Consider the following 14,726-nt stretch of genomic DNA (forward strand, 5'->3'; position numbering starts at 1 on the left):
CCTTCTCCAGGGATCTCATTAGAGATGTTTAGTTGGGCAGGTGTAAGCCCAAGCCCTGGGAGACAGGGCGGGGTGCTGGAGCCACACTGCCTCTGCCCCTTCAGTAGGGGCTGGCCCTGGTTGTGTTGCTAAGAGCTTCAGAAGTCAGAGGCAGAGGAATTGCAGCTGGAGGCCAAGGGCAGCCTCTTCCAGACAGGGAGGCAGGCAGACACTAGCCCCCACCTCCTGAAGCCGCTATAGGCAGAGGCCCTGGATATCCCACATCCAGGCATCACGGAAGCATGAGCCAGGACAGCAAAGTGAAGACAACGGAGTCCAGCCCCTCTGCCCCATCCAAGGCCAGGTGAGAGATCCTGGTGCCCTGTGTCCAATCTGTCCATCTAACTGGATGGAGCCTGATTCTTTTTGATGCCCCCAGTGACAAATTCAACAACGAATGTCTGGTGAAAAAAAATGGAATACTGCTTCTCCTCTTGCTTCCACAGGACGTCACTGCCTGTCCTAGACCCATCTGGGGATTATTACTACTGGTGGCTGAACACGATGGTCTTCCCAGTCATGTATAACCTCATCATCATTGTGTGCAGGTTTGGCAGGGCAATGAAAGAAGGGCTTTAAGCAGAGATAAGGGCTCAGGAGTCAGACAACAGAAAGGGGCAGGGCCTCAGGCAGGGCTGGAAGGAGGGGCAGCACAGAAGAGAGGGTGCAGGGCAGAGTGCGGAGTGCTGAGTGTCTTGGGGAGATTCCCTTACACAGAGGGTGATCTTGAGCCAATCTCTTCTGTCCCCACCACACAGAGCCTGCTTTCCTGACTTGCAACATGGTTATCTGGTGGCCTGGTTCGTGCTGGACTACACAAGTGACCTGCTATACCTACTGGACATCGTGGTGCGCTTCCACACAGGTCAGTGAGCTCAAGGCTGAGTCTTCGTTCCAGGTTACCTTCCTAAAGAGGACCTCTGAGTCACAAGGAAGTGAGTCCCTCCCTGAGAGCACATTCACATGCCTCCAGGCTTCACAACATCCCTGTGCCCATCCCAGAAACCCTGGAGCAAGGTTATGCCCACCCCACCCTGTCCCCATGCCTTTCTCCCTGTCCTACCCTGGCCTGCCCACCCTCACCCTGATTCCTGGAGCAGGCAGGTGCCCTGACTCCGCCCCATACCTGAGCCCATCTCTTGGCTGACTCCAGCCTGCCTCCACCTCCCAATCCCCAGGATTCCTGGACCAGGGCATCCTGGTGGTGGACAAGGGCAGGATTTCAAGTCGCTACATTCGCACCTGGAGCTTCTTCTTGGACCTGGTTTCCCTGATGCCCACAGATGTGGCCTACGTGCGGCTGGGCCCACACACCCCCATGCTGAGGCTGAACCGCTTTCTGCGTGTGCCCCGCCTCTTTGAGGCCTTTGACCGCACAGAGACCCGCACAGCTTATCCAAACGCCTTTCGCATCACCAAGCTGATGCTCTACATTTTTGTTGTTATCCACTGGAACAGCTGTCTATACTTTGCCCTGTCCCGGTACCTGGGCTTCGGGCGTGACGCCTGGGTGTACCCGGACCCCGCGCAGCCTGGCTTTGAGCGTCTGCGGCGCCAGTACCTCTATAGCTTCTATTTCTCCACGCTGATCCTGACCACTGTGGGCGACACACCACTGCCTGCTCGGGAGGAGGAGTACCTCTTCATGGTGGGCGACTTCCTGCTGGCTGTTATGGGTTTTGCCACCATCATGGGGAGCATGAGCTCAGTCATCTACAACATGAACACTGCAGATGCTGCTTTTTACCCAGACCACGCACTGGTGAAAAAGTACATGAAGCAGCAGCATGTGAACCGCCGGCTGGAGCGGCGGGTTATTGACTGGTGAGTGAGGATGTCCCAGACAAGGACACAGAGAGGCGCTCTGGATAAAGCCCGAGGAAAGTGTTTGGGTCCTTATTGCCTGGTGGGCCAGGCAGGGCACCTGAGGCATGGGGAGAGGGGTCCACTGGATGGGGCTTAGAATAGAATGTCTTCTACTAGTTGCATCTGGCCTTAGGGGGCTGGGTCAGATGAGACATTGATAGGGAGAGGAACTTATACACATGGAAGGATAACCTGGAATAAAAATGCCATTATCTGGTAGGGCTCAGAAGGCCCTGGAAGGGGTGAAGGGAGAGGAGATGGCCAACAAGATGGCTGACTATGTTATAGCCGTCCCTACTATGGGATGAACAAAAGGAAATGTCAGCAAGTCGAGGTGCTAAAGCAGAGGGCCACTAGATACAGGGCTCAGTGACTGAAGTAGGTATCCGTGGGATGGTACCAGGCATTGCTAAATGGTAGGTGGAGTAAAGCGTCACAGTAGGTAAAGGGTGTCTTATTCATTGTTGACTGGTGGAGGCTTTCAGGCCCTGGGTGAGGCAGAAGCGGTCAAAACATATCTGTGAAGTGATCCTGGAAGGAAGATATTCATCAGCCAACGGTCCAGTATTCCCATGACCCCTGTGAGATCTCAGTGTGACTGGGTCCATGGCCAAACCTTAGCTGAATCCTGATGGAAGGAATAGAGGCAGGTGTATGGGGGGCTGTGGAGGAATGTTGCTGCCCTTGCCCCCAGGTACCAGCACCTGCAGATCAACAAGAAGATGACCAATGAGATAGCCATCTTACAGCACTTGCCTGAGCGGTTGCGGGCGGAAGTGGCCGTGTCCGTACACCTGTCTACTCTGAGCCGGGTGCAGATCTTCCAGAACTGTGAGGCCAGCCTGCTGGAAGAGCTGGTGCTGAAGCTGCAGCCCCAGACCTATTCACCAGGCGAATACGTCTGCCGCAAGGGAGACATTGGCCGGGAGATGTACATCATCCGTGAGGGGCAGTTGGCCGTGGTGGCAGATGATGGCGTCACACAATATGCCGTGCTTGGTGCGGGGCTCTACTTTGGGGAGATCAGCATCATCAACATCAAAGGTGGGCCCCTCAGCTTCCGTTCTGGGACAGGGCTAGGGGAGGCGGTGGGGACAGCAGAACCCTCTACTGAGACTAAATGGTACTTCAGGGCCTACGGATTAAGGAAACCTGGGCTTAACCTGAGTCACTAAAGGGCTCACAAGAGCAGCAGGACACGGAGGGCCCATCCCTTGAGAAAAAGCCGAGCCAAGGTTAGTGTACAAAGTGGATCCTTGGGAAGAGGAAGTAGATCTAGATGCTCTGTCGGTGTCAACCTGAGGCACCAACAGACCAGTGGAAAGTGACAGAGATGATAAGAATAGGAATAGCTAGTATCTATTGCACACTCACTACCTGCCACCTTCAAAGTGCTTCACATGTACCAGCTCACTCAATTCTCACCACAGCTCAGGTGGGTACTATTATCTGTACTTTCACAATAAAGAAATTGGGATGCAGAGATGTTTGGGAAACTGCCCAAGGTCGTCGAGGTAAGAAGTACACACACTTGGAGTCAGTACAAGGAACTTTCTCACAACCAAATGGAAAGGATGGTAGAAGGAAGGCATTGCCATTCACTCCACCAGCTCCAGGCCAGGCCAGGTGCTGTACACTGGCTCATTGACTGTTTTTTTACTGCCTGTGCATTAGGCGTTGCTGGTATGCCCAATCACAAGTAAAGGCACTGAGGCCCCAGGGGATGGGAGAACATGGCAAGGGGTGAGCACACGGTCACTGACTGAAGCCACACAGGCTGTCAGCCTGGGGATCTCACTCTCTAGTTATTCCAAATGCCTCACATCTGTCCTCCAAGGGCCCCTCAAGCTCCATGTCCTGGATGCAGTCAGCTACTGTCCACATGATTTTGGACAAGTCATTTCCATTTTTTAGGCTTCAGTTAAATATTAAACATTCAGTTAAATATTAAATATTAAAAACCCATAGAGTTATTTGTGAGGATCAGATGAGTTGTATGGGTAAGGCATCATGGCAGTGGCTGGTGCATAGCACGTGTTCACAGACGGTAGTTCCTATGCCCCTTCTGAGTCCTTCTAGCTCTGAGCTTTGCAGCATTCAGCCTAATCAACCTTGCTCACAATCCCTCACCAATATCTTCCCAAAATGTGACTGACACCATTCAGCTCCCTTGCTTAAAATATTTTAGTACTTTCCCACTGTCCTCAGCATAAGGTCTGAACTCCCTGTCCCGGCTTATCACACCCAGCATGCCGTGCCCTCCCCTCCTCTTTCCATTCTCCTCCCACCCTGTACTTCCACCACTCTGGACTGCTTACAATTTGCTGCAGCACCTAACTGGCTCCTACTCACATCCCTCTGCTAGTACTCCTCCCTCTGCCTAGATACCCCCCTTCTGACCTCCTGCCCCCACCCTTCCCCTCTGACCTCCTGCTCAGTTAGGCATCACTTCCTCCAAGCTTTGGAGGCTCTTTTTTGTTAGGGCCTCTTTACCTATCTTCCCACAGCACTGGATGCACAGGTCTACACCGCACTTTCTATACTGTTTTATAACTATCACATTACATGCCTATCGCCTGTAGACTATGAATTCTGGCAAGCAGATCACTGTGACCCACCCAGTCACATTACTACTGAAAGAAAGAATTAATGAAGCTGAAAGAGAGGCTCAAAAGCACAGATGTGGAGGTGGGGGTCCTTTCAGGAGTGAAAAAAACCCTCACACCTCTCCTGACTAACTGTCCTCCCATGTGTCTGCCCATGGGCCACAGGAAACATGTCTGGGAACCGCCGCACAGCCAACATCAAGAGTCTAGGGTACTCAGACCTGTTTTGCCTGAGCAAGGAGGACCTGCGGGAAGTCCTGAGTGAGTATCCCCAGGCCCAGGTCGTCATGGAGGAAAAGGGCCGTGAGATCCTGCTCAAAATGAACAAGTTGGATGTAAATGCTGAGGCAGCTGAGATTGCCCTCCAGGAAGCCACAGAGTCCCGGCTACGAGGACTTGACCAGCAACTCGATGATCTACAGACCAAGTTCGCTCGCCTCCTGGCCGAGCTGGAGTCCAGCGCACTCAAGATCGCTTACCGCATCGAACGGCTGGAGTGGCAGACGCGAGAGTGGCCAATGCCCGAGGAGCTGGCTGAAGCTGATGATGAGGGAGAGCCTGGGGAGGGAGCTTCTCAGGGCAGAGAGGGCAGGACTGCCCAGGAGGGACCCTGAGACCCAGAGTGACCCATTCCTAGACCTAGGATTCCTCTAAGAGAATCCAGAGTCGTAGGAAAGCCTGCCCACAGAAACTCTGCCATCCTGTTTGCTAGGTACAGAGAAGGGAATGAACTGGGGGTGTAGATGCTGCTCACCTAAAGGTATAGGAGTATAGCATCCATTCATCCCCCATTCCCCAGCACACGTGCACACACATACACACATACACACACACACAATTGCATATATACACACTGCACCCAAGGTTGCATTCCATATAAAATACTCTGCTGTTTCCATTTTCAGAACACATGCTTTCTCACAAACATAGGTATGTCTTAAACCCACATAATATGTACACATTCATTCACGCACCTCATAAAGACTCATATACTGAGGCTCACACACCATAGACACACAGATGCCCTCCACAGGTGTGCACACACTTGTAAATGCACAGAAACACACCCAGAGCCCTTCCAAGATATCCTTGAAGTGCTCCCATATGGCAAGTTCACAAATGTAGCCTGAAAGTTGCACCTCAATAAAATGTTTGCCTCCTCACTAAGCATTTATGGGAATGACAGGAAAAGGAGAAGTCAGTGGTGGGCCAGGATGAATTCTTTCGGAGTGCTGACTCACGGGGTGAGGGGCATGGACTGTGTAGTAGCTGGTAGGTTTGATTCAAAGGGACTGGGGAGCATGATGAGGATCAGTGCTGAGCCAAGGCAAGGCTGGGTTATCAGTTAACATCACACTGCTGTAAGTATGCACACGCTTTCATAGATATATTCACATATATACACTGACCATTATATTTCATTCCAGAGTGTGTATCCTTAACTGTGTGAACTCTGAGTGACTTGACCTAGCTTAGTGGACCAGAGCAGATTCTTCTCCTCCTTCCTTCTTCCTCTGGCCCAGCCCTAGAGTCTGGGGCTAGCACTACCCCATGTTCCAGACTGATTCAGGAGAGAAGAGTTCACAGGGCCACTCACCTGGTCCTGCTCTACCCGGTTGGTTGTTACAGCTGACTTTGGTGCTGCCAGAAATCCAGCCCTCCCTCTTTATGGTATTTCAAAATACAGAGTGGCAGCAGATAGAGACAAGGTAGAAGGGAACATCCTGGTTGGGAACAATGGGAGATTTGTTTTGGGGGAGTTTTTCAGTAACTTTGGCATACTTGGAGGAAGTTCTGCAGGCTTGGGCAGAGAAAGTGTTTTGGGGGGGTCTCTGGGGAGGAATCTGTTATCATCTCCGAATCATATTCACCCTGATCACAACTTTGACTCCTCCAGGGCCTTGCCAGTCTTTGGTCTAGGCTGTTCCAGGTGGCATTTTTAAATATGCCTTGGATTTAATTGATCAATATGACTGAGTGATGACACATAGAAGTCAATGCCATTGAAAGAAGAATTTATTACTTATTGTCCCCAAGAGGAAGGGATACACCCCCATGCAGGGCCATACAGGGAAGCACTAGGGCACTGAGAAAGGAGTAGGAGTAAGGGGCAAACATGGGCAAAAAAGCTCTTTTTTATGCTAGTGCCGAAAAGGTTTGAGGTGGGGACATCCCCTACTGGGCAGGTAGCAAAGATAAAGGAGCTTGTGGTTGGACAGCTCGTAATTTGATTTTCAAGAACCGATGAAAGCAAGACCACAGAGGACAACTCTGGTGATCAGGCTGGCCCGTGAATTCAAGATGCCAAATCATCAATTACTGAATATCAAGAACGGTGATTACAGGTAGTGCAAGAGAAGGAAGGGTCGGGCCCTCGGTGCTGTCAGGCAGGATGTGTGGGAGCATCTGCTGGTGTGTAGTCATGGAGACAGTCCCCTAGAACTGTTGGTATCCTCAAAACTGAGGACATATCCTTTTGGATACTGTGGAGGCAGGGGACATAGATGTACCCAGACATGAAAGACTGGGAAAGGAACTGAGGCTGTGGCTGGGGTACAGGCATTAGGAGGTACTACGAGGATCACTATACATCAATTCATTTAAAAAGATGTGGTTAAAAAAAAAAAAAGATGTGGTTACTTGCAATCTCTTCCTCACAAAATATGAGGCTGGCATTCAGTCTCTCTTGTTCATCTCTGTCTCCTCAGGGCCAAAACTGTGCCTGACACAGTGTATGTCCTATAATAGATATTTGGCAACCAAAGAGATGGGAGTTGAAACAGATAAAGGCCCAATGTTGGAGAAAGATGTGTGTTGATTTCGTAAGACTTTCCTACTATCTCTGCCCTCCAATTATGTTGACTTATAATGGGAGGGTGTGTTATACAGGCCATTTTTGTGGTACCTGATGGATTTAGGGAGGTGAGAATAAGCTTTCCATGGACACATTACAATATGCACACCTGTCCCAAGAGAAGGCTCTCTCAGAACAGGTGGCTCCTGCTACTCCCAGAGAATCCTGGTCTACAACACAAGGCCATCTCCCCTGCCCTGGATGCAGAAACAAAGCTCTTCTGGGACCAGAGGTGCATCTAGCTCTGCCTCTGCAGTTCCAGGATGAGGAGGATTCCTCATGGAAATCCTCATGGATTCCTGCATGCCAGAAGACATCTTGAATATCAGCAACTCCATGCCGGGGGCCTGTAGTGCTGGAGTGCTTTCCACCACTGCCTGACAGACATTGTTTTGACAATATGGGATCAAACTGAATAGAGTTAGGTCAGGGCAGGCAGAATGGGCAGAGTATAAATAGTAATAGTAGTGACTATGTATTAAATACTAGGCTAAGTACTTACATATATGGCAAGAAACTTTATTGAATTTATTTTATTGAAATATTCATTTAGGGGTTTTTTTTTTCAAGATTTTATTTATTTATTTGACAGAGATCACAAGTAGGCAGAGAGGCAGGCAAGGTGGGGGCTCCCTGCTGAGCAGAGAGCCTGATGTGGGGCTCGATCCCAGGACCCTGGGATCATGACCTGAGCCAAAAGCAAAGGCTTTAACCCACTGAGCCACCCAGGCACCCCCTCATTTAGGTTTTGTCCATTTCATCCCCCCCATCATAAGAAAGTACCTAAATCTTTGTATCTCTTAGACTCACAGCTTTTTTTTTTTTTTTTTTAAAGTAGGCTCCATGCCCAGCATGGAGCCCAATGCAGAACTTGACTCACAACCCTGAGATCAAGACCTGAGCTCAGATCAGGAGTCTGACGCTTAGCCAAGTGAGCCACAGAACTTTTTGAATTACAGAGTTGAAAATAGAAATTTTCAGAAACTCTCTACCCTAACTTTTGTTTATGACAACCAGGGGTTCTAGGCGAATTGTCTGTGAGGGCTTAGAGTTGAGGAAGCAGGAGTTCCTGAACCCGGGGAGAGGAGATTCTCTAAGACTAAGAAAAGAAATGGGATTCTTGAATATTGTATTAGTTTTCTTTTGCTGCTATAACATGTTTCATATAAACATGAGTTTAACAGCTTAAAACAGAACCCGTTTATAATTTCACAATTCTATGAGTCAGAAATTCTGGCCCAGTGGGCCCAACAGGGCCCTCTGTTCAGGGCCTCTAAGGCCAAAATCAAGGTTTTGAGTGAGCTGTCCTCTTTTCTGGAGCCTCTGAGGAAAAACCTGCTTCCAGGACCATTGAGGTTATTAGAAGAATACAACTCCTTTTGGTCATAAAACTGAGGTCCCTCTATCTTCAAGCCAACAAAGTTGCTGTGAAATCTTTCTCATTCTTCAAATCTCTCAGTTCCCCTTCTATAACCAGGCTGAGAAAGATCTCTGCCTTTTAGAGCTCCTGTGGTTAGATTAGGTCCACCTATATAATCCAGGATAATCTCTCTTCTTTAAGGTCAGCTGTTTGTTTGTTTGTTTTTTTAAGATTTTTATTTATTTATTTGACAAAGCAAGAGAGCACAAGCAGGCAGAGCAGCAGAGGGAGAGGGAGAAGCAGGCTCCCCACTGAGCAGGGAGCCCGATGTAGGGTTTCATTCGAGGACCCTGAGATCGTGACCTGAGCCAAAAGCAGACACTTAACCAACTGAGCCACCCAGGCGCCCCAAGGTCAGCTGATTTTTAATCTTTACATCCACAAAGTGGGTGCATTTGTTTGTTTGCCACAATCACAGGAATAACACCAGAGGCAAGGTAATAGGAGCCAAAATTCTACCTATCACAGAGCTTGTGAGGAGGTAAACAGCCTTGACCCCACTTTCATAGGAGGCCTAGGATAGGGATCACTATGAACCGAGTCTTTGGGAAGAGGGGAATAAGTACCCTGGCTCAAACTGGCACTGGCGTCTCAGAGCAGCGCCACCTAGGGGTAGCACAGGCTTGAGCTGGGTGCATACCCCCATAACCAAGCCTGGTCTCCAAATATCCTGTTCAACATAAAACCCACGGAGACTTTTTGCAAGATGCTAAATTGTGAGAAGAAAGAGTGATAAAAAGCCAGCAAACACAAAATGAGATTAAATTTTCCGTAATGTGGACAGTTAAAAGCTTCTATGACAATTGTCTGATTTAGGGAACCAAGGGAATGTCCCTTTTTTTTTTTTTTTTTTTTTTACATACTGTTAGGGAATCATTGATAATTGTTACCTCATACATTACCTCATTATCCTTTATAACAACGTTAGGAAGCTTCAATTGTTATTATGCTGATTTTTCCAAATCAGAAACTGAAGTCCATAGAGCAACTAAAAATATTAGATATGACTCCTTGAGGAGCTATTTTAATGCCAGGTCCTGGGTTACATTGTCTCAATCAATCCTCACAAGTACATGAGAAAGATGCTACTACTGCCCCATTTTAAAGTGAGGAAACCAAGGCTCTGGGAGACTAGATAATTTGCCCAGTACCACAGGGGTCCCAAGTCACATGGAATAAAACCTAGTTCTGCCTTACTGTTTCTTTCAGGGAGATAAGTAAAGGGACCCCTCAGCTGTGGCTGAGGCCAGGCAAGCTCCGACCTCTCTTAAGAACGAGTGTTGGGAGCAGTATCGGGGGGGTGGCCGGGGAGGAAGAAGCCCATAGTGCAGAACAAAGCTCAGGAATCACCAGCAAGCCTGCCCAAAGTGCTGAAATCCTGATCTCAGGGCTGCGGCCAAAGACAAAGGACCACCCAGTGCCCTGGAGCAGAGCAGCCAGAAGCAGCTCTCCCACCTGCACCCACGCAGCTGTGGGAGGAGGGCAGAAGCTTTGGAGGGGCTGCTAGATTCCTACAGGGGTGAGCTGTAATTCTCCTACAAGAGCTGTCCTAGGGCCCTGCTGCTGAGAGCCCAGCTGCTTCTAGCTTAGCTCTTCTGCCTCTCACAGGACCTAGGGCCTCACCCATGTCTCTCCTGAGATCACTAACCTCAGGACACCTCAGCCTGGCTAAGATTTGAGATATACACTCCTCCTCACTGTTCCCAGTTAGCTACACCCATCCGCCGCCACCACCCTCCACACACACACATACAGAGGCTTCTTCGGCCTCCCTACTTCATCTTTTTCTTTCTGGGAGTTTGGCTGCTTGCCCAAGAGACAGATGGAAATTAAGTATCAAGCTTGGGAGAAAATCAGATTCATAGGGAGAAGGGCCATCCAACCCAAGGAAAGATGCAGGGCAAACACTAGGTGCCAGGAGCAGGAGGCAAGGTGGGTGGATTCTAGCTTGAGGCCGAAGCTAGTGTTTGCCTTAAGGCTCAGATCAGAGGAGGATGGTTAAGCCAGGTTGGAGCTGGCGTCAGAGTCGAGACCCAAGTCAGGGGAAGTATGAGGCTGGCCTAAAATCACAGCAGATGGAAAAGAGCTTGGAGTCAATCCAAGTCAGATTTTAGCTCTGAAATATCACTTACTAGCTGGGGGACTCTCAAGCCTCCTACACAATCTTTCAGGGTTGTTGAAAGAAATGCTTGGAGAATTAAAATGTAAATGAGATAATGACTGTAAACTGACTGCCAATGCCTGACAAGTAGCAACTGCTTAACAATGAATGGTAGCTATACCCGTTTTTCCTACCCCTCTAGCCGAGGTTGCGCCTTTGAGGCAGTGGGGCACAGGTGGTCTGGCCCTGCCCAGCAACCCTGGGCCTCGGGCCTGTCCTGGCAATGCCGGGTATGGCCAGCAGAGGGCGCAGGGCTCCATTCCCTCCCCTCCTTCTACTGCCCGCCCAGGCCTTGTAAAGCAGGGAGAACTAGAATCTTAGGGACAAGGAGAAATGGAATCTTAGGGACAGAACCGTGGTCTGGCTTGTAAAAACTCTTGATTTTTTTAGCAAAGATTAAAATCCATTGGTGATGACGCTGAAAGCTGTTACAGAGGAAGTTGTGCCAAATCAGGGCCTGAGGCAGCCTTGGTGGGAGCAGCACTACTGAATAGCGGAGAGCATTCAGGACAGCCTCCCCTGCAGCTTGAAAAAAATCCTTGTGCTCTTGGGCGAACATGCATGGGCCCTCTCCCTCTCTGTGTCAGGCACTGCCTTTCCAGTTTCAGCATCTTGGCCGGTTGTCCTCAACCTTGCTATTCTCCAACAGGTGCCAAGGGGCCCTGCAAGCTTGTAGCTGGAAGCCCTCTCTCTGGTGACTTTCTGAGTGAGGCTTCCTGTGGCTTTTTTAGCTTTCAAGTGAGACTCTGACCTGGGAGATCCAGGCCCCTCTTGGCCTACCCCTGAGAGCCCATGTCTGAAGCCAAACGCAGCCATCAGTGAGAGCCAGCCCCTATGTGTGTGCTTGGCTCTCCCCAGCACAAGCCCCAGGCTCTGGAAGGGGGTCCTTGCCTCGCTGCTTTCCTCTGACCAGCATCCCTGCCTGCTCTGGCTCTAGCCTGTCTGTCTTCAGAGCCTGCGCCCTCTTTACTTATTCCAAGAGAAGAGCCTCCAGCGTGGGCAGGGAGTGTGTGGGCAGGAGCTTAGCAAAGAAACAGAGCTGCACATCACAGAAAGGCAGACAAGAGAAGGCCTTGAAAGATGTGGAGAGAAGGCAGCAGTGAGCCCCAGAGGGAGGGGCTGAGCCAGTGGGCGAGTGGGGACCCCAATTACTACACTGTTATTAGCTCTTCTTCTAACACTGGATCAGAGCTGTGCATGTGCGTCAGAGCCAGAGGTGCTGGAGGCAGAGCCCATCCATGACCTTCACACCAGTGTGTGTGTGTGTGTGTGTGTGTGTGTGTGTGTGTGAGTATTGGGTTTTCCGGGTAAACCACCGATATTTGGCAAAGCTGCAAGACCCCTAGAAGAAGCAGTCCCTCATAAAGCAGGTTATCTGATGGACATTAGGCACTGTATTCTCCCCTCTCTAGTTGTTTCCCCAGAACATTTACTGAAGTGTTGTTTAAACGTTCCCCTCTTATCTCAGTGGTGATAGAGAATATTGAAAGAAGGATCATGTGCCCACACTTGAGCCACTGTGGCAGTAGCTAGGTGATTGAGACTTCCCGCAAGGGAAAGGTAAATTATTCTAGATATAAGAGTCAAGCGAGGTGGGCGAGCACTCCCTTTCACACACACACACACACACAGTGAGAGAGAAACCAAAAAACGTGACAACCTTGGCAGGTCAAGGCTAGAATCAAAAAAGCAACTTCCCTCAGAACAGAGCTTGGCCCTCTGCCAGGACATCCTGCCCTTGCTTCCTTGACCTCTTAGGTTTCTGACTTGTTCTGGGACGAGGGTCAAGGTCTCTTTCCTCTGGTCACCCATACTGACTTTGCAGTTCCCTCCTTGCTTTGATCCAAGGTCCCCTGTTTCCTGATCCTGAGCAATCCCATTTTCCCTAAAGGCTGAGTTAATCCCTGGCAGCAATGGAATTTCCTGATTTTGAGAAACAATCTTCCCCCTTCTCTTAACACCTCATTTTTACCCTCCTCTGCTCATTGTATTCCCTCATCTCCACTCTACCCCTTCTTTGGGTTTTTTTCCTCTTATAAACCATCTTCTTGAAACGATCTATAACCACCACCTCCTGGCCCTCATCTCCCCATCGCCCAGATGAATTTAGTTACGGGGACAGTATGAGCAAGGTGCGAGCGCAAGGAACAACATGGGATGCACCATAGTATAAGATGATATGGAAGTACATAGGAGAGGCACCTAACCCAGGAAAGCTTCTCGGAGGAGTTCCCCGCTCTGTAACCCCTTTCCCAACATCAGCTTCTTTGAACCTTCTCACAACTCCCATGTTAACTAAAACCAGTAGGCCTGCAAGGAGGGTACACCCTTTGCGGAAAGGAGTGGCTCCTTTTCATTCACAGCTCCGTGCACAGATTTGGGGTCCCCTGAGCTCACCAATGCTGCTTCTTCACTCTAAGTACACCCCTCCTCCTTGACACTCCTCCATATGATCTTTGCCCTATTCCCTTCCCTTTCTCACTGCTAACAGCTCCACTTAGGAAGCCTACTTATCACTCACTTTAGACTCGGTCCCCTACCTCATGGTTGTCTTCTCTGTATCCGGTTGAGATTTCATGGCCCATTATTTTGCCCTTGTCCCTTTGTTTTTCACTTCCACCCAACTGGCAAAACCTCAGCTTTGGATGAGCTGAGTATTCAACAGTCTCCGTGTTTGCATCCAACTCTCTGAGCTCTGCTGGAGAAACTGGTATCACTAGAAATTCATGGTCATCAACTCCTAAGTGGATCCTTAACACTTTCCTAGTTGTCTTACTACATTTCTCTAGCATCCACTTCCCCTTTCCCAATTTATACAGTTTTCTTAAACCATCCTGACTACTAAAATTTCAGTTGTGTCCACACACACACACACACACACACACACACACACCACTCACTGATAACCAGATCTCCAACTTCACAGAGAACATAGAAAATATAAGACAGCAGCTCCCATGAAATCTATGCACCTCCTATGTTGACTGAGATACAAAACAAGTAGCTAGGATAAGAGGAGCAGTTTCTTCTTCATACAGGAGAACCTGGGGTAATAAAACAATGATAAAACTACCGTCTTATCATTCTGCCATCCCTAGTGAAATGACTGAAGATGGCTTACCTTCACATTCACATTCAACCTGCAGGAAAGGGCAAGGAGGCAGAAACAGTCCAGTCCTCTCCTATAACACTTCTACCCACAGCCACCTTCCAGAACACGGTCATTAAGCCACACTTAGCTGCCAAGGCGTCTAGGAAATAATAGTTGCTAGCTGGTCAGCCGTGACTTATTTTCATCTATAATTATTCTCTTCTAACTTCCTCTTACAATTGAGTATCTACTCCTATCAAAACCTAGAACTTTCCACACGTGCTCTGGATTCCATACCTCCCTGCCTTCTCAGGAATCTTGCATTAGAAATTAATTAACTTCTCTCTCTCTCTCTTTCTGTCCCTCTCTCCTTTCTTTCCTCCTCTCTCTGCCTCTCCACCCCTTTCTCCTTTCTGTTTTGTTTTTCCTTTTTTTTTTTTATGACGGCTTTCTCCCCTTGTTTTCTTCCTAGCTCTCTGTCTACTCCTCTTGGTCTCTTTCCCAGGCTGGCCTTTCTCTATCCAGCCTTTAAATATTAAATATCCAGCCTTTAAATATCCAGATTTCTGATCTGGTTCCTCATTTTTTTTTTTTTTATTTAACACCCTCTCATTAATTGTATGGTTTGCATTACTTCCTATGCAACCTGTATATTCAGCTTCCTACTGGAATTCCTACTTGGATGTCTA

The 14,726-nt window shown here is 49.0% G+C and overlaps 2 protein-coding genes across 2 annotated transcripts in view; one reads left to right on the forward strand and one right to left on the reverse strand.

Annotated features, from left to right (window-relative positions):
- Positions 1-14,726, reverse strand: part of FHIP1B (FHF complex subunit HOOK interacting protein 1B) — a 55,405-nt gene that overhangs the window by 36,355 nt on the left and 4,324 nt on the right. The window lies entirely within an intron of this gene.
- On the forward strand, positions 282-5,125 carry CNGA4 (cyclic nucleotide gated channel subunit alpha 4). Its single transcript, XM_044258712.1, has 6 exons — positions 282-343; positions 486-587; positions 798-904; positions 1,218-1,863; positions 2,600-2,949; positions 4,677-5,125. The coding sequence occupies exons 1-6, from the start codon at positions 282-284 to the stop codon at positions 5,123-5,125; spliced, it is 1,716 nt and encodes a 571-aa protein (XP_044114647.1).

This window comes from Neovison vison, chromosome 7, assembly GCF_020171115.1.
Source record: "Neovison vison isolate M4711 chromosome 7, ASM_NN_V1, whole genome shotgun sequence".
NCBI lineage: Eukaryota > Metazoa > Chordata > Mammalia > Carnivora > Mustelidae > Neogale > Neogale vison.

Excerpts from the sequence above, each read along its gene's own strand:
- CNGA4 (XM_044258712.1), top strand. The coding sequence starts at position 282 with ATGAGCCAGGACAGCAAAGTGAAGACAACGGAGTCCAGCCCCTCTGCC. Across the intron at positions 905-1,217 it reads CGTGGTGCGCTTCCACACAG|GATTCCTGGACCAGGGCATC; the intron begins GTCAGTGAGCTC and ends CCCAATCCCCAG. Across the intron at positions 2,950-4,676 it reads CAGCATCATCAACATCAAAG|GAAACATGTCTGGGAACCGC; the intron begins GTGGGCCCCTCA and ends CATGGGCCACAG.